The sequence below is a fragment of the Engraulis encrasicolus genome, chromosome 20, assembly GCF_034702125.1.
Source record: "Engraulis encrasicolus isolate BLACKSEA-1 chromosome 20, IST_EnEncr_1.0, whole genome shotgun sequence".
NCBI classification, from domain to species: domain Eukaryota; kingdom Metazoa; phylum Chordata; class Actinopteri; order Clupeiformes; family Engraulidae; genus Engraulis; species Engraulis encrasicolus.
In genome coordinates, this window is record NC_085876.1 from 31,909,379 (window position 1) to 31,929,378 (window position 20,000).

The window sequence follows — 20,000 nt, forward strand, 5'->3', positions numbered from 1 at the left end:
GGCCAGGCTGTCTGGAAATGAGACAGAACATGCAGTACCTCTGTCTGCTGCCGAAGAAACAGAGCCCTGCATGTAGGATCCTCCGCAGTGGCCCATCCATGACATGCAGTTATACAACCCAGGACATGACTAATGGCTCACGTAACCACTGGGCCGCTTGACTGGGCAAATGCATTTGATTATCACACAACATTATAAAAATAACACGCACGTCAACTTTTCTTCCCTAAAACGATTTTTAAATAGTTTTCCGCTTTAATTTTAATTAGCTTATTTCCATGCATTTCTAGGAATACATCTTGATCAGACCAACAGGCATGAAATAATAGAGTGCAAGATGAGATGAGAGCCATTTCATTAGCACTTTTTTTTCGGCGGTGCGGTTCGGCTAACGACGCAATTAATGGACTACGGAGATGAAGTGCACTGCATTTGACCGTTTGCGTGATATTACACCTCCATTCAACCCCGCACCAGAGTGGTGAAAGCTGAAAATGCATCTTTTGACTGTTTCAAATGCGCTTCGTTACCCCTGCGACGGCCGCCTCGTAACTGCTTCATATTTCAAACACAAGGCCTTGGCGAAGCGGGCAAAGGGAACATTGGTGATGATAGCATTCCCGCTTCAATGGCTTGCTGACATAATGGCCACATTTGCCACGAACTATCGACGCCATTGCTTGCCCCCACAGTTTTGGTGCTCGCCCCCTCAACTGTCGATTGTAAGAGAGATATTATTTTTGAGTGAGTATGGTGCTTTTATCAGCATGCATATCGTAATAAGTATTGTTGGAAAGCGAATGCAATGGGGTACAGAAGAACGATCATGAGCAGAGTGTAGTGGTCTAAAGTGTATAGTGTTTTGGCCTTCGAGTAAGGCAGGCCTCTCAATGTCTTTACACTATGGCAGAGGAGAGAGAATGCATAAGCGTGAATGCAGCCTACTGTAGTAGATCCTTTGTCAACGTTTCATAGTAGATTTCCTTTTGTGTACAACCAGCGGTCAAGGAAGAAATGTGCTGTCTTCAGACAATGCATATCACTGCCTTTATACTTCATGGCAGACACATTTTGAAAAGCGTACTTCAGCTGTTCCATTGCCATCTTTCAACATTCAGCTTGCCTTTGGACGCTGTCTTGTGGGTTTCTGCAGGCTGGACAAATTGGGCATTTCCCAGAGGGCCTACAGTCTTTAGAGGCCAATGTTTTTTTTCCTTAGAGACTGACCCATAATTAAGCTTTGCAAAAAAAAATGCCTTGGTCTTTTTCCGGTCAAGGTCCAGCTCTGGCCCAGCCGTGGCTCAGCAGTGGCTCAAAAGAGCATAAGAAAAGAGAAGACCCAGCCCTGGGCATCTGCAAGAATGTAAATGATCATTTTGCTTTTGCCATGTGACATAACCGAGCAGTGCACAATAAGTGAGAGGGACAGACATCAGTCAAAGATAATATAAAAAACATGCATGCATCTTGCCCATCATCATTGCACAATCATCATTGGGAATGCAATGCAGGATGCATGGGATGCAAGGGGTTAAATATGCATAATCTAGTATGGCTGGGGACAGGCTTGCTGCAGAATACGCGTCTGTGGGCACATTTCGTCCATGACCCCGTTGCCATGCGTATTTATTTTGTTAATTTTGCACATGACACAAAACACCTGACACAAGACATGCAGACGCATGTGTACATGATGAAATAGTAGAGTCAAACACTGGTGGAAAACATTAATGACAGCCCCACTGCCTATCTGCCCCCTAGATCAGTGGTTCCCAACCTTTTTTTTCAGGGACCCATATTTTTACCATTGTAAGCTATGGTGACCCAATCGCGCGAGCGGCCGCACAAGAGGGAGTCACATGATACTCATTAATTAACATTTTATTCCTGAATTTGTCTTCTGTCAAATATGGAATCACTTTTTGATGTATCACTTACAGTACATTGTGTTGCTTCTATGCATATATTAGTTTACATGCTTTGTCATTTATTCAACATGGGCTATATATGGTATTAAAATTAAAGCCCCTTAAACTCAAGAGGGCTTCACGACCCACTGTGGATCTTTGGTGACCCGTCGATTGGGTCCCGACCCATAGGTTGAGAACCACTGCCCTAGATGATCCCTCCAGTGACCTGCAAAGTGCTTCGGTCATCCTAAAGCAAGTATGAGCACTTGTATGCATTGTATGCGTAATTTAAGGCGCACAGCAAGCAAAGCCCCGTCCTCATTTGCCACCTACAACTCATCTGAGATATTGGTGGAATAATGCACGTTTTTTTCATTAATTATGTGAAAATTTAAAATGTCTTTGCATTGCCACTCTCACAGTTACGCATCTCTCAGTTACAGAAACAGCAAGATCCCAATAACCCCACCCCCCGCACATACACACACACACACACACACACACACACACACACACACACACACACACACACACACACACACACACACACACACACACACACACACACACACACACACACACACACTTTTCTTTCTGCCTATCCTTCTCTCACATGTAACATTTCCTTCCCTCCATCCGTCCGTCTGATACAATTATATGATTAGCCTTGATGGGGCATGTAACCTGCATATAACTGGTGTGCAAAAGCAGAAGCACTGTTCATGAATCTAATTAAGGGGGCCAATCACACACACTCTCTTTTCCTAAGTATGACCTGATCAGTCCACACACACACACGGGCACGCACACGCACAAGCACATACACACGCACACACACACACACACACACACACACACACACACACACACACACACACACACAGCCCTGGGGTGGAGGTGGGGAGGGGGAGAGAGAGAAGAATTTGAGAATGTGGGTAGATTTTTTTTTCTTTTCTTCGTCAGATGAAGGTGAATTAACTTAAATCACGCACCAGGACTCTAATTATAATCATGTTTTGACAAAAAAAAAACTGTCACCTCCAAAAACTAGGCCAAGGAAAAAAAACACAGTCTCTCTCTCTCTCTCTCTCTCTCTCTCTCTCTCTCTCTCTCTCTCTCTCTCTCTCTCTCTCTCTCTCTCTCTCTCTCTCTCTCTCTCCTTATGAAGTGTCTCATTTCTTTCCAGCATCTCACTCCATTTTCCTCCAGCATGTTTTGACAGTAGGCTATGTGTCACCATGGAGATCATGTCTTCCCCCACCCCCCCCCCCCCCCAACCCCTCTCTCTGTCCCTTTTTTTCTCTGCCTCCTCCTCGGTGTATTAAAACCGGGAACACGGAGAAAGAGAAAAACACAAGCGCACACATTCAGCAATTGAAAGCCATGAGAAAAAACTGACAAAAGAAGAGCATAAAGTACAACACTGAATGTCAAAAGTAAACGGGAGTGACTGAAACAGGATGTCAAGTCAACTTCAGCCAGGTCATTATACTCCCAGAGGACAAGTGCTGTTAGAGGTTGTGACAACGTAACACCATGAACACAACAAAGTAAAAAAAAAAAAACAATGCAGTGTTAATTTAACACTTAGTGAGTACTCTGGGACCAAATGCACTCTAGAAAATGTTAAGTCGACTCTCAGAGTATTCAAATACCAGTACTTTTTTACTGTGTGGACAGGACCAAATGCACTCTAGAAAATGTTAAGTCGACTCTCAGAGTATTCAAATACCAGTATTTTTTTACTGTGTGGACAGCATAAAAGAATACAGCCTCAAAACTCCTAAAAGGGTGGGGAATATGTACCCACTATACAATAGAGGGTTGGAAATACAGTTGTATTTGAGTGGGAAAAGGAAATGCAAGAAGTGCACTTATTGTAGTCTACAAATCGCGGCAAATGTGAATTGTATTGCACTGCAGCTGAGTGGGTTTAAACTAAGGATATATGCAATTTGTTGCAGCTACAGTACAAATGGCGGTTTTGTCGTTTTGTTTTGCTCCCTTGTTACAAGGCTCAAGAGAGAAGAACTCTAATGTTCGGCTGTGTTTTAGGCCTAAATGACCTATCCTCTTTGAAACACACCGGGGAAGAATGATAATACCACAGACTTCTTTTCCAAATTGTAGCGTATACCCACTGTTCCAACCAGACTATTTTTTATGTGTAGTTGTGTATAGTCTGTGTTTGGAAAAAAAAGTACTGCATCGGGTAACATGAGAGAGAGAGAGAGAGAGAGAGAGAGAGAGAGAGAGAGAGAGAGAGAGAGAGAGAGAGAGAGAGAGAGAGAGAGAGAGAGAGAGAGAGAGAGAGAGACTTTATTAATCCCCACAGGGGAAATTGAATGCCACATCGGCTAATGCTTCACCTGGCCTTGCTAATGCTTCACTTTCACTTTGTGTTTGTTTTCAAATAGCCCAACCCAAAAGCAGTTTGGATGTAATCTATGCTAAACCTTTAGTCAGGCCATTGCTCAATGTCTTGCCTGCTCCTTGTTGACTTTTCTATTGGAATTAATGAGTTTCCAGACAGCCCGATCAACCCAAGAATAACAGGGAAGGGAGAATGAATGGTACATCAGCAACCACAGTTGGGGAGGAAATAAAGAAAGTCTTAGCCAGTTTCAAATGTTGGCCAGCTGAAAATCGCCACTACCACAATAAATGCACTGTATCGGAGACTGACAAGAAAAAGGTGAAAGAATGATGCTGGAGACCCATTTCAGTAAACCGGACCGAAGCAGCTGTACAGCTAAACACACATGCACACACACACACACACACGCACACGCACACGCACGCATACACACAGTTATCAGTGGTGTCCACAGATGACAAGCTAGCCACTTCCTGCCACAGCCTGGATGCCTGCTGCCTTCATACCCCTGCACATCCACCACCTTTGGCACCTGTCAACGAAGAGATGGTAAGAGTAAGTATTTATTTGTCACATACAAGCCTAGCCTTGCAGGCTAGCTTGCAATGAAATGAGGAGGAAGTGTGCAGAAAAATCTAAAATTAGTAATTACATACATACAGTAAATGAACTACATCATTAAAGGGACACTGTGCAGGAAATGGTCAAAAAGGGTACTGCAACTATGCTGCTCATTGAAACTGGGCTGCCTATTGCCAAAATTCATCTTTACATGAAAGTTTACTAAGTATTAAACAAATATTTGCTAGTGTGGTCCAAGTACAGTAATTTTTGCAGCTAGAAATGGCTATTTTTGGAAATTCAAAATGGCGGACCATGGAGAAGATCCCCCTTTTCATGTATGAAAAGTGCCATTTTTCCAGTCATAGTGAATATTTTGAATTTGATGGTGGTGGTAAGTATTCATGAAAAAGGTAACATTAGTGAATGGGCAGCATGAATTCTGGAAATAAACAACAAAAAAACTCACACAGTGTCCCTTTAAAGTAAGAGTAGAAAAGTAGAGTATTTTCTTAATTGTCCATAGCTATGCATAGCTATGTGACAAGGTGAAGTTCACTGTAGAAAGGTACAGTAGACGTCATGTAGGTAGCTGTTGTCCTTGATTATAGGAAGGAAGGCGGTCTAGGTGACATAGCACTTCAGCCTGGCAGCTGGCGACTTTTGGAAACCAGAACTGGAAATGCACATAGGTGCACAATGTGTTCTTGTTTCTACCACACTGACAAATAACTGGTCACATTTACGTACTAGCTACTTTCATATTTTACCAGTTACATTAAATTTGGCTGCTGGTGGCGTTGAATTTCCTGCCCCGGTGGACAGGGTCGCTGACAGCTTTCTCTGGGCCCAGGACAAAGTCATCTGAAAGGGCCCCCTCATCCAATACATGATGTAATGGGGACCCAATTCTTCCCACCCCCCCTTTCTCCCCGGGACAACATACCCCTTTGTCCCCTCCCTGTCAGCAGGCATGCTGGTGGGAACACTTTACCGTTCAACAAAGACGCTTTTGCACACCTCTGTAGTTGGGCAGGTACGTAGGATATTATCCCAGTGGGGGTGTCATTTAAATGTAAAGAAATCCTTCACACTGTCCATTCCACTAACAAACTTTAATACAACGGTTTCGGTCATCCGACCTTCTCCAGGTAAGAAAAGTTTGGTTGACTAGCATGGACCAATCAGGTCCTGTTGCGTAGGTCACGTCACTCCATTCATAAAGATTGCCACATCACCTATCCATTGCTCAACCTGTTTGAAGGAGTGGGGAGACACCTGTCTCCTCAGTCAGGATGCCATACACAGCTTGTATTAAGTATTCACTATCACCAAATTAAAAAAATAAAGAGGATGCAAAATAAAGATCTTTCTTTACAAAGTAAAGACACTTTACCCTCAGAGCCTTCAGCTCTCTTTTCACCTTCCAACCAAAGGTCTATCAATAGCATCCATATTTTCAAACACCCCTACGCTGCTGTATTCAGCTTGTCATTTACATTCTCAGCTATGAAGATGCTCTGCCTTTGTTTTCCACCGAAATAAAAATGGCCGTCGCCCAATATGTGAGAAATATCCAGATGTCCGACGATAAGAATGGTCTTACCTGATAGTAGCCATCTTGCCCGTTCGTGCCAGGAGGTCTCTGTTGGCCAAGGCTGGACTGGGGAAGAAATAGGGCCCGGGCACTTTTGGCTTAAAGGGCCCCCTCATAATTAGCAGCGCAGAACTGATTCACCAGTGGGGCCCCCACCCTTTTGGGCCCCTATTTTCAGAAATGTAATTAAAAAGTAATAATAATTTTAAAAATTAACATTTCTGAAAATAGGGGCCCAGAGGGGTGCAGGGCCAACCGGGAAATGCCCGCTATGCCAGATGGCCAGTCCAGCCCAGCTGTTGGTCCTTGTCCCCTGTCACGCCTGGTATGCCAGTGGGACCTGCAGGGTCTGAGGGGGGCAATCAGAGCACATGTCCTGGGTAGAGACAGAAGAATAGAGGTAGCATTAGAGTAAGTGTGTGTGTGTGTGTGTGTGTGTGTGTGTGTGTGTGTGTGTGTGTGTGTGTGTGTGTGTGTGTGTGTGTGTGTGTGTGTGTGTGTGTGTGTGTGTGTGTGTGTGTGTGTGTGTGTGTGAGAGAGAGAGAGAGAGAGAGTGTGTGTGTGTGTGTGTGAGTGTGTGTGTGTGAGTGTGTGTGTGTGTGAGAGAGTGTGTGTGTGTGTGTGTGTGTGTCTGTGTGTGTGTGTGTGTGTGTGTGTGTGTGTGTGTGTGTGTGTGTGTGTGTGTGTGTGTGTGTGTGTGTATGAGGGGTGCAACTAAGTATCATAGGGAGGATGGTCCATGGTTGAAATTTGCATGTCCATGTCTTGGAAAAACTTGTGGCTTTGTATAGAGAGCACTGTATAGCATGGCATTTTCATGAGCAATAACTATCTGTAAGCTCAATATTCACGAGTCAACACATCACCAACCTACAGTAGTTGAGAGTTTCAGCACAGCATGTCTGAGACTAAAATGTCAGCGACCTTCTTGGATATGCATGTCCACAGATGGCGTGGTTTCCGACTCCAAATATCCAAATTTAGTAGAGCGGTTCTGGAAGTGGTCCCGTAGACCTTGTCAACGAAGTTTACGTGGCATGAATAATATAAACGCACAGGATGCAATGAAATATTTATGACAAAACACATTGTTTGGCAGCCATGTGAGCCAAGCGGGCTCCCTAAGGGCCACTATAGTTCCATGTTCATTCTACAGGCCCCAAGGCAGATCATTTTGTACAGAACATCCACGTCAGACTTGGCGAATACCTACCTGCTGTGTGGGAGGACTACACAAGAGTGGTAATGCAATATTCCTGTACAAATGTAGCAATTGGTATTTCCAGTGCAGCCACATAATTCTGATATGTATGTGGACTGTGGGCTTGGCCCGGATGAAGTTACAAAAGCGGATTCCAAAAAAGTTGGGACACTTTGTATTTTGTGAATAAAATCAAAATGCTGGCATTTTCAAAATATGCAATATGTTAATAAGGTAGAGCATTATGTACAGACAACATATCAGTTGTTCGAGTCAAGCAGAATTATTGTTTTGAGGTAATTATGTGATCATTTAATATTTCACCCTTGCAACAAATCCCAAAAAAGCTGGGACAGGGCCAATAAAATGCTTTTTATATTGGATAAGACTAAACACAACACAAGGGATGAGACTGAACAGTTAAATACTTTGACTGATGGCATAATTTTTTTTCAAAAATTACATATTTTGATGTGCGAGACATGATTTCAGCAGCTCAACTGATAGGTGTGCTCCTTGACTTGTTTACCTTTTTGTTGTGCTTAATATGTGGCATATCCTGTCTGCAAGAAAACAATTTTGTGACCTGTTTACTCTTATGATGGAACCACACTGTTGGAACATAGAGATTGAAATTTGCCACCATCATTGGGCAGTACCTAAAGGCGGTACTCCAAAATATAATGCCTTGGTAGCTATGTATGCTGTTTATAGTCTGTATATATCATTCAACGTTCATTTTAATACTCTACATGAGTCAGAAGACCATAACCAAGGCACCTCTGCACCCCTTTACCATCATATATGCTGTCTTTCAGACTGACCACTAAATCAAGCTGAAGTATTCATTTTCTATATAACCTGGAGGGTGCATGACTCCATGATTTGGAAAAAGAATGACATATTTCCCATTCTGTAATCAGAGGACAGTTTCACATGTCTCCTAGGTCCATCTAAAATTAGCTTTTCAGCATGCAACACTGTTTAATGTCTGCATCATGTGCATTAATCAAGTTTTGTGTTTATGGTCATTTTTTTCTAAAGCTGTTATTGTTGAAGTGTCATAGTTTGCTTATTGACGACGAATATGTCATGATCTCTTAAGTCGTGTAATGATTACACAGAACTCTATATTACGGAAATAGGCCTTATATGCCTGCTATTTTGATAATTCAATCTTTCTGTGTTATAGATAAGTAATTAATCCCTCAAAATATTCGCTGCTGAGTGCCACAGCCTCTCTGTGATGGTATTTTATTTGTACATTCATGTTGGCAGTCAATAAAGTTCCTTTTAAAATATTCTTCCTTGTGTTATTTTTAGAATTATCCAACTATTATAACATGTTTTGGCCCTGTCCCAACTTTTTTGAGATTTGTTGCACGGGTCAAAATTTAAATGATCACATAATTACCTCAAAACAATAATTCTGTTTGCCTTTAACAACTGATATGTTGTCTGTACATAATGCTCTACCTTATTAACATTTCGGATGTTTTGAAAATGCCAGCATTTTGATTTTATTCACAAAATACAAAGTGTCCCAACTTTTTTGGAATCCGCTTTGTATATTAATGCAATGTTTACTTCAGGTCATGGCTCTAAATTTACTTTTTTCAATACCAGCCAAAATGTTAATCTTACTAGCCAAACACACTCACTAATATGTCAAGGTGTCAAAGAAGTTGATCTTACCAGCCAAACTGAAATGTCACCAGCATTTGGCTAGTCGGCTTCTGTCAATTAAGAGCCCTGCTTCAGGCTGTGAGTCTAATAGATACCCACTTGTTATGTAAAGCTGGTAGGCTAATGTTAAGTTTTGATTTCAGGCATCTCTGAAAGTAAACTGATAAATGTTGTAGGCTGACAGTGGTGTGTTTTATTCGTGTGTGTGCCTGGGAGGAGTTACACACCTTTAAAACACTAAATTTGCTTTGAGGATTAGTAGCCATGTTATTTGCCTTGATTTGTTTTAGCTATACTTACAAATGAATGCGATGAAGCCTATTTAGAGACACAATAGTCCTAACAATCCACCCAAATCATTGCTGATCCAGTCCAGTGAAAATGTTGATTTTAATGTTATGCATGACATTAGGGGCTCTCAGGCAGGCGGGGTTGACTCTCAGTCACCGTTTAGAAAAGTGTTTTGACATCATAGGCATCAAGTCTCTCACGCAGTCGTTACGGTAGCACGGGCAGTCACAGTTCTACAGTTGCGCCTGCGTAGTGTGGCGCTACTGAGCGTAAACTTTGGACGTGCGGGAAAGTGGCAGCGGGACGTCATGGGACGCGCATGAGGAAACAACTGGAATCGGTCACTCTAAGCCGGGTATGGTAGCTTTCAAATGACCTTTGTTTACATTTTTCTTCTATCATTCATTATGAAAACGCTTGTCAAATATGGTCTTGTTGAAATTAATGAAAGTGCGGAGCTAAAGGCAGCAAGAGATGTTTTGGACGCACAGTGCTTCATGGTAGTTCTTGTGTTGAGTGAGAAGATGTTGAGTGACAAGATGTTTTGAAGGTGCGGAGATTCAGTGGCTGATCATTTGTTTGCTAATAATCGTGGCTGTATTTTAAGACCAAATGTGGCCAGGGTCATTTCGAAAGGAACGTTGCGAGAGACAACGTGATTTCAGATCATGCTAGATACATGGCACATCACAAACTATTGGGATAACATTCTGTTCTACTATCAAACACGTTGGTATTCATTGAATAGCCTACTGTCCAGAATACGTGTTATTATTTCCGGACACAACTGCCATCGTCATGGGTATGGGGAGAGTGGTATCACGTTCAGCACCATGGATAGCGACGGATGGCGTGAAAACGCAATTACATGATGATAATCTAGTCATGATATGTGGATTTCAGTGATTTCAAGATGGCAGCTCTTAGGAAAAATATAAGTAGCTGCGACTGAATATATTGTGAAAATGACGGGAATGTCGCTGTTATGAATTGCTTTTTCGTCTCTCTCATGCCGCCATCAACGATATGAGTCATATGACAAAACATTAACCCTGTCGCCGAGAACACTGGCTTGTGAACTTGCTGTTGAACAAAAGCTGCGTTTGTGCTTCACTGTGGATGTCATCTAACTAAACGCACTTGTATACACATCATGCTACTATGTCTTTTCCATTTGAAGGATTAAAATATCATTTTCAAGCAATGCTCATAAATTACCCCCTTCCCCCACTAAGCTAGATCAAGGACTGATTTCAATAGAGAATGGAATTCCTGGCAAACATTACAAGGTTGCCCCAACAGCTAATATTCATCAATCCTTATTATATTCCCTTCATGGTAACATTGCTGTTTGCTACATATGAGACATAATGGTTTTGGGCACCTGGTCTTGCCAATCAGGGATGAGGCCTTGCAAGAGGATATGATTAAATTACTCTACATAATATCTTCCTGCAGCAACACAGCCCCTTGATGTTATTTAATCACATAAGATTTGTCATTCAATCATATGAAACAAAACAAAAACAATCAACAGGTTCAGACATTCATCACCATCAAAAGAAGCAACATGTTCCTTTGCTGTATGTCAGGGAGAAGAGATTGGTAGGCTGTAAGGTGTAAGGTGTCCGTAAGGTGTACCAACAGCATCACTGTTCCCGTGAACCCCTTCTGTCTTTCTGTCGTGTGTGACAAAGAGAATGTTCATGTAATGTAATGTGTGTGTGTGTGTGTGTGTGTGTGTGTGTGTGTGTGTGTGTGTGTGTGTGTGTGTGTGTGTGTGTGTGTGTGTGTGTGTGTGTGTTCATGTTCGTGTGTGTGGGTGACTCGGTTGGTTACGCACTCGCTCAGGTGAGTCATCAGTGGTGGGCGACCGTGCAGTCATGCAGGCGCGACTGTAGTCAGCTGTCAAACACAAGTGTCTTCGCAAAGGCAAGGCAGTAAGATCGAAATGACACTGAATGCCGTCTGTCATGACACGGCCATTAAGTGCATAGCTACTCGTCGCGTTGAGAGGCAGCCCTCAGGGACGACGATAATAAGCACTCAGACCGAGATAATAGGCTTGTGAAGCACAGTGTGTATGTTAATAACTTCGCCAAGAGTGGAAACCCTCTCTGCCTAGGGTTTTGGGGAAGAAAAGTGTTTTTATTCTGCTCGCAGTTACTACATACTGCCAAGTGCCAACTATGAGTAAGTTACGGATTTTTTGTTGTTGTTTGTTTGTTTTTAGGAGAAACAGCATTCTGTATTTTGCTCCTTTTGTTGTACCTGTAATCCCTGTATTTTGTTAAGGGTAAACCATGACAAGTAAAAAGACACTCAATAAATAAAAAGAAATATCATTTTAAAACTCAAAATTGGTTAATTGGTTGAATTTCTGCATTCAGAGGAAGGGGAAAGTGTACTTAGTGTGCACTTAACACAACCATCAAATTCTAGTATGCATAATGACTAGAAAAATTGCACTTTCCATACATCTTGTCCATGTCTGCCATTTTGAAATTCCAGAAATAGACATTTTTAGCTGTAAGACTTACTGTACTTTGGTCATACTAGTAAATATTAGATTAACATTTTTTAAATATTCGTGAATTTCAATTTTGGAAAATTTGGCAACAGGCAGCACCATTTCAATAAGCAACATAGCTCCGATACCTACTGTGGCCATCGTCCTACACAGGGCACCTTTAAGGCAGTGCTTGCGTTTGAAAGTAGGCTATGTGGATGGGATACCTGGGGAAGGCTGAGTGTACACTTATTATGTTCACACGTAAATTGAGAAAAAAAATGTTTACAAATATCCACATACATGTATGTGTAACTAGCCTCTGATTCTGACCCCCCAACAACCCCCCCCCCTGACCTTTCACCTCTGTCCCTCCTACTTGCGCAGGTGTGAAGGATGGCCTCGTGCTCGGAGATCTGTGCACCTGAGCAGTCTGAGCGTGCTCAGAAACCCACAGAGGCGGAGGCGGGGCAGGGGGCGGCATCGTCGTCATCGTCATCGGGCTGCCACAAGTATGGCGTGCGCTCATACCTGCACCACTTCTACGAGGAGTGCACGGCCTCTGTGTGGGAACGCCATGATGATTTCCAGACCCAGAGATCGCCACAATGGCTGAGCTCGGGCCTCTGGAAGGTGAAAAAAGTTTCTTTGTTTTGCATTTGCATTTGCATGTAAACCGAGAAAATCGGAGACTTGAATGGCTTTCTTCTTCCCACGACACAGTGTTCACGTATTTATGACATCTCTTGACAGCATTTTTATGTAGATTCACCAATATGTGTGGAAAAAAGTTATTTTGCAAAACAGGATGAAAGAAAATGTCAGTTGATTAAAGCAGAAAATACAATCTCTGTTCAGAGCCAGATTAATGCACAAGCTACAGTAGATATATATGGCTGCAACCTAGGGGCCAGGGAGCCCCCAGATGGCCAAAGGGGGAAAATCAATATATTTGGAGGAATGTAGCAAGATAACTTAGTCTGCCTTATCAGGTAGAATTTTAAATCTTAGTAGTACTCCACTTTGGTTGGATGCAGTCTACATGATTTTCTTATGAAATTTGCCTTTCTTGGAGGCCTGCAGCATCCTATAGCCTAGGGCCCCCGGGCCTTCTTACTCCGGCCCTGTCTCTGTTACATTAAGTACGTACAGTGCACTTGTTGCTCTTTACCTTAGGGTTAGGGATATAAATGTGTAATCTGACATGTAGATACACCTTTGGAAGGTGACGTGACTTGACTGGGTCATACGCCATATTTTTCATCACCCTAATGTGATTACATGACAAATATTGAGATTAATGTATTTGCCCATCGATATATCACAATAACATACTGTGATAATGTATTCACAATCTATTTGGCTGTCAGACTGGCCTGGACTGGATCACACAACATATTTACATCACACAGATGTACATCTAATTACATGAAGAATATTAAGATTAATGTATTTTTCGATCGATATGTTATGATAATGTACTGTTGCGTTGTTTACGCAAACGCTGTCAGAATACCCTATGCTTCTGAGTTGTCCGGAGGGAGGTTTCTCAATGTTCTACACCAAGTTGAACTAGATGGTTTCTGAAATATTGGTTTTGACTTTAAATGTACATAGTGTATTTATCCTCCCCCCTTCTCTCTCTAGCTTGAATTTTGAAATATCTCTCTGTCTCTCTCTGTCTCTCTTCATCTCTCTCTCTCTCTCTCTCTCTCTCTCTCTCTCTCTCTCTCTCTCTCTCTCTCTCTCTCTCTCTCTCTCTCTCTCACTCACTCTCTATCCTTCCATCAGGTCTCTCTGGTGTTCGGTTCCCTGGTGCTGCTAATTGGCCTGGTGGTGTTTGTGGTGGGCTGCACACTCCCGTCCCGCATCGAGGCCTTTGGCGACGGGGAGCTGCTCTTCGTGGACCACCAGGCCGTCCGCTTCAACCAGGGGCTCCAGGTGAGCATCCAGGCCGGGGCGGTGATGCTCTGCCTGGGCGGCCTGACGGTGGCCGGCAGCCTCTTTGTCTCCGCTTTCTCCAGGAGCCACAGGAAAGAGGATCCCATGCTCAGCCCGCCCACCAAAGACCGGGATCGAGGCAGGGAGAGGAGGAGAGGAAACAGAGGAGGAGGAGGAGGAAGAGAAAGTGGAGGAGGTAACGTCCCCTCTGAGCCAGTCACCAAGCCGCCTACCCCCATGTCTAGCGAGGCAGGAGTGCCCGTCACCCTGTCCAAAGTAGAAACCATACAACCCCCTTCGGAAGAAGTCCCCTCATCCCCGTCTCACTAGCGTCTTAGCATATAGTAGTGGTTCGTTTTCACTGTATATAGTCTAACTTCGCGTGTTGTCTGCCAATGGATAAGCAATGGGCAATCATGGAGGACTTTGGCTGGAGTGAGCAGGACTGAAGGCAATTATGTGGTGATGAATGAAGTGTTTGCTGTAATGCAGGGATGTCAAACTCAAATTCACAGGGTGCCAAAATTAAAATTGGTCACAGGCCGAGCTCAAAATTATTTTATTTTTTTAATGGGCCAAAAAATTGTACATGCATGCATTCACTTAACACTAAAGGCAAATTCCATAGCTATATGGTAACTTAAATGTGCCTCAACATATTTTGTTATGTGAGCAGCCGTTGTTACGTTGGCCTTTGTCCACTTATACTCCTATCGCACACGTAATTTATTGTTCAAGTCATCTTACTGTTAATGGTGTATGTGGGCCAATTTTATAGCCTAGAGAGCTAAACCCCTACAGCTGAAAGCTGACAGCTATTTGCAGCCACAAGGGGCGTTCTAAATGTCTAGGCTACCAACTTTAATGCACATTTGAAAAAATCTCACGGCCATATAAAAGGACATCGCGGGCCAGATTTGGCCCCTGGGCCTGAGTTTGACATCCCTGCCGTAGTGAATTGTTGTAAATTCATAATGGAGTACTATTCTTGTATGCTTTTAAGGGGAGGAAATATGTTATTGTTTTCATATCCAGTTCAGAACAAAACACTTTATTTTTCTTTACATGTAACAGATGTGTCTCTTAAGCTCTATTCGGACGGGACTAGTTTAATGGGGGGACCTGGGGTAAAACAATAATAATGGGGGAATTTAGTCCCGTCCGAACGCGCCATGTCAGTAAAGATAGCGGAGTATGTCGGTAAACTTCACCTAGAGTTTTACCTCCTGTGAAACGGTCCAGAGAAATTACCCTCGGTAATAATAATCCCATCCGAATGCGAAGATGTCTGGTTAAGTGCACAAAATGCACAATATATCCAATCTCTCCAGGCTAGGGGTAAACTGTGGTCAAACACCTTGGGGTAAACCATGGTCAAATGCACTCTCCAAATGAAATGACACGCATGCAGACGCATTAGAATGGATTTTGATGGGTTAGTAAACCAACAGGGAATTATTAAAATTGTTCCAATTGACCAAATGCCTCCATGGATTCGCAATAATGTGCTCAAAAATCTATGATATTGTGGAGTTGGCACGCACATGACGACAAGCGCAGTCACAACGGTGCGTGATGAGTTACCACTCCCACTTTCTTTTAATCCAGTCCGAATCTGCCATTTCTATTACTGACGTCCTGAGATAAAATAACATTTCCCCAGGTCCATACATAAAACTAGTCCTGTCCGAATAAGGCATTAGAAGCTATTTCATTCTATTCTATTATTCTCTCTCTCTCTGTCTCTGTCTCTCTCTCTCTCTCTCTCTCTCTCTCTCTCTCTCTGTCTCTGTCTCTGTCTCTGTCTCTCTCTCTCTCTCTCTCAATTCAGAAGCACAAAACACACTCCGGGTTACTCAGCCACTCCACTTTGTTTCTTTCTTTCATGAATAAGGATGAAAGCCCATTCAGCCAGCCAATGTTCTCTGGTCTCACCTTCACCTGTCATGTGAACATGTCAACATCTCCAAACACATTGTGGACCACTCTACACACAACAACATTGGGCACTTATTCTTGAAGTCCTTGAGGACCACAGCAAAGAGTCCACAGCAAACAAAACACTCCCACCTACACACACACACATACACTACTGTAATCTCACAATTTTCTGAATAATCTCTCTCTCTCTCTCTCTCTCTCTCTCTCTCTCTCTCTCTCTCTCTCTCTCTCTCTCTCTCTCTTCCTGTCTGACTCTCTCTCTCTCTCTCTCTCTCTCTCTCTCTCTCTCTCTCTCTCTCTCTCACACACACACACTCACACACACACACACACACACACACACACACACACACACACACACACACACACACACACACAAGAACAACAGGCTAGCGTCATTCCATGTCTGTGGCGATGCAATTGTTATTGCAGTGATTGATGTCCGTCATGTTGGTCAGTCAGAGGAAAAGTACCAGAGAAATGATGATGGTTGATTCCTTGACACGTGTATTAAATGAATATCAGCATTCCAAAAATGCTACTCCTGTTGTGCTGTTGCCTTTATTTGTGTTTTTCGTTTGACATCCTTCTTCCACGAACACACTCAAACAAACAAAAATATTTGACCTATGTTTTGGTTTACGCCTTCATCAGGGTCTCTTCAATTACATTAGCCTTCCTCCATAAATGTTTTCTTCTTCTTCTTCTTCTTCTTCTTCTTCTTCTTCTTCTTCTTCTTCTTCTTCTTCTTCTTCTTCTTCTTCTTCTTCTTCTTCTCCTTCTTCTTCCTCTAAATCAGTTATTACAATGATGAAATTACATATTGTGTGTTGTTGCTTTTGATTTGGGAATCCCATCCCACCACCAGCCTGCCTATTCCCTTGGGTAAATAATACAGCACGTATGTGCGTGCGGTCCATTTTTAGGCTGCCAGTGGGAGGATGGGAGGATAGAAAGTCGGATGAGATGGAGGCATGGGATGAAGGGTGGGGGCATCTCAGCAGGTGCGTGCGTGCTGGTCATGGGGATTTGCTTCTGCTCGCTAAACGGGGGTGGGGGGGCTTGGCTCGGCTGGCTCGTGATTGGGTGAAGGCTTGCTATGCCGCCCTCGCTCACTTGGCTGTAAATAGAACCCAACGGAACACAGCGGTGACTCATGCAACGACGCCATTCTCCACTGCCATTTCCTCTGCTGCAGGGAAGACGACAGAGTAGAGGGGGGTAAATGGGTCAGGTGTCACGGTCCCAGGGAGAGAGAGAGGGCCCAGAATTGGGTCCTCAAATCACATTGTTATCGTAGGGGGGGCCCTTTCAGATGACTTTGTCCTGGGCCCGGCAAAAACTGTCAACGTCCCTGCCTGCTGCCCCTCCATCCCGAATCCATTCCCTGTTGCTTTTCTCGCCTCAGTCCTCATTTTATGCCCTCTGTTATTTCCTTTCTTCATTCATTCATTCATTTATTCCGCCTTCTGTTCTGTCTATCTGTCTTCTTCATGCTCCATCATTCTCCCTTCATGTCGTCCGATTTCTTTCAGGTTGCTTTAAGGTTGCCTTCTCTTTTGAAACCTCAAACCTGCTTCTATTCATCTTGCTCCATGTTTCATGGTCTTAGGTCCGATATCATTGTCAATCTCTCTCTCTCTCTTTCTCTTCTCTCTCTTTCTCTTCTCTCTCTCTCTCTCTCTCTCTCTCTCTCTCTCTCTCTTACTTTGCCCTCTCTCCCTGTCTCACTTTACAGTCATTTTGCCTCTTTTCTGGTCAATCCCTTTTTACCTTAACACATTTGCCCCTCTCTCTCTCCTTCTCCCTCTCTCTCTCTCTCTCTCTCTCTCTCTCTCTCTCTCTCTCTCTCTCTCTCTCTCTCTCTCTCTCCATCCCTCCACCTGAGGCTACAGCGCTCCATGACTCATTCCCCGCCTGCTGTGGGATCCAGCGTTCAGCATGGGGGCCTTTAACAATCAATTGCCCCCGCTGTCGCATCGCACCCCAGGAGCCAACTCAGCAGGCTATCCCCCATAGCCCCATAGCCCCAGCCTCTCTGCCAGCCTAGTCCGGCCTTATCCAGTCTCAGCCTCTATTATCTCAGCCTCAGTGGTAGCCAGCCTGAGGCTTGTAGGCCTACATATGACGTCTTCAACCAATGCTGGATTGGCCATAAAGCATACAGGGCATTTGCCCAGTGGCCTGTTGATGATTTTGGCCTGGTTCTCCCCTCAATGTATACAGATGTGATGCAGACTGATACAGAAAACAGCCAATAAATTGTTGCTCAGTATCTTACTACTTGTATTGCCTCATCATGACTGATTAAACATTTGCTTTGCTTTCAGTAGAAATGTAATGCATTGCAATGCATTGTAGAGTTGAATCGGATCGAATCGCATAGAATCGAATCGAATCGAATCGCTACCTCCCGAATCGTGATCAAATCGGATCGTGAGGGCAGTGCCGATCCACACCACTAGAGTCAGATATACAAATATTCACTTTGGATGTTGTGGTCAACGTAGCTCGTAATAGCGGACCGCAAATGTTGCCACAGGCTTTGGCATTGTGTCTTTCAGTGCCTTGAAGACTGGTCTCTCGGCTGAAAATGCCCAGCCTGATTGTTTTGTCCCAGTCCAGCCCTGACTGCAACCCACTTCCACACAGCCTCTGACCCTCATAGCCCCACCCCTAGCCTCTGTCCGACTCCCAGCCTCTGTCCCACTCTAACCGTACGATCACACCGCGGGCGTTGAACGCGTGGAAAGATGCGGAAGTAATTGACTTTGTATGGGAGAGCAGGCAGCGAACGAGGCAAACGCGTCGGGAGCGTTTCTAGAGGCGAGGGCGTCGAAAGCGTCAAAAGCCGAGGGCGGCAGAAGTTGAACTTCATCTAAAAATATGTAATGAGCTCGGCCTCTGTCCCACTCCCAGCCTCTGCCCCACCCCTAGCCTCTGTCCGACTCCCAGCCTCTGTCCCACTCCCAGCCTCTGTCCCACTCCTAGCCTCTGTCCCACTCCTAGCCTCTGTCCCACTCCCAGCCTCTGTCCCACTCCCAGCCTCTGTCCGACTCCCAGCCTCTGTCCGACTCCCAGCCTCTGTCCCACTCCTAGCCTCTGTCCCACTCCTAGCCTCTGTCCCACTACCAGCCTCTGTCCCACTCCCAGTCTCTGTCCCACTCCCAGCCTCTGTCCCACCCCTAGCCTCTGTCCCACTCCAAGCCTCTGTCCCACTCCCAGCCTCTGTCCCACTCCCAGCCTCTGTCCCACTCCTAGCCTCTGTCCCACTCCTAGCCTCTGTCCCACTCCCAGCCTCTGTCCCACTCCCAGTCTCTGCCTAGTCCAGTTGTATCAGGCTCAGCCTCTATCAACCTCTGTGAGTCTCATCTTCCATTTTACAACCCACTGCTGCATGAGCACATTGCTCACATATGAGTAGCCTACTTATATGTATTATATTGTAGGCTAATGTATTACTTTTAGCTTCTTTTTATTTTGTTTCCACACACATTTCCTACAATGAGAAACAAATTATCTGCAAAACTGCTATGTGAGAAGTATGGACAGACAGACGTGTCATGACATGACACACTGAAGATAAGTAGGCTCACAAACAGGTTGGCAGGTGAGGTTGAATCCATAACATTGCACAGAGATGGGCGGCAAAGGAAGGTGCCAGGTCAATACAAACCAATGCTTGAAGATGAGCAAAGGCTAATTGAAGATGCATAGGATAAAATAGAATAGCTTAAAAGGGGTGAACTTTGATCGAGAGTGATCTTGGAGTTCTCAAAAGCCATAAAATACTTGAAGTATAGGAGTGCTGACAGTTCAGTGAGCTAAGGCTCAATTCAAGATTAATATAATGAAAAAGAAGGGCATTCCAACAATGGATGAACTTCGATTAATAGTGCATTGGTGTTATTTAGCAGTCAAGACATAAAGTACAGGAGTGATAGTTCAGTGAGTTAAGGCTCATTCATTGAAGATGAATACAATAA

At 44.0% G+C, this 20,000-nt stretch overlaps 1 protein-coding gene across 1 annotated transcript; it reads left to right on the plus strand.

The window, feature by feature from the left end:
- Nucleotides 1–12,528: 12,528 nt before the first annotated feature.
- LOC134436003 (neurensin-1-like) lies at nt 12,529–14,403 on the plus strand. The gene is made up of 2 exons (XM_063185033.1): nt 12,529–12,765; nt 13,924–14,403. Exons 1-2 carry the CDS (start codon nt 12,529–12,531, stop codon nt 14,401–14,403), a joined length of 717 nt encoding a protein of 238 aa, XP_063041103.1.
- The last annotated feature ends 5,597 nt before the right edge of the window (nt 14,404–20,000 follow it).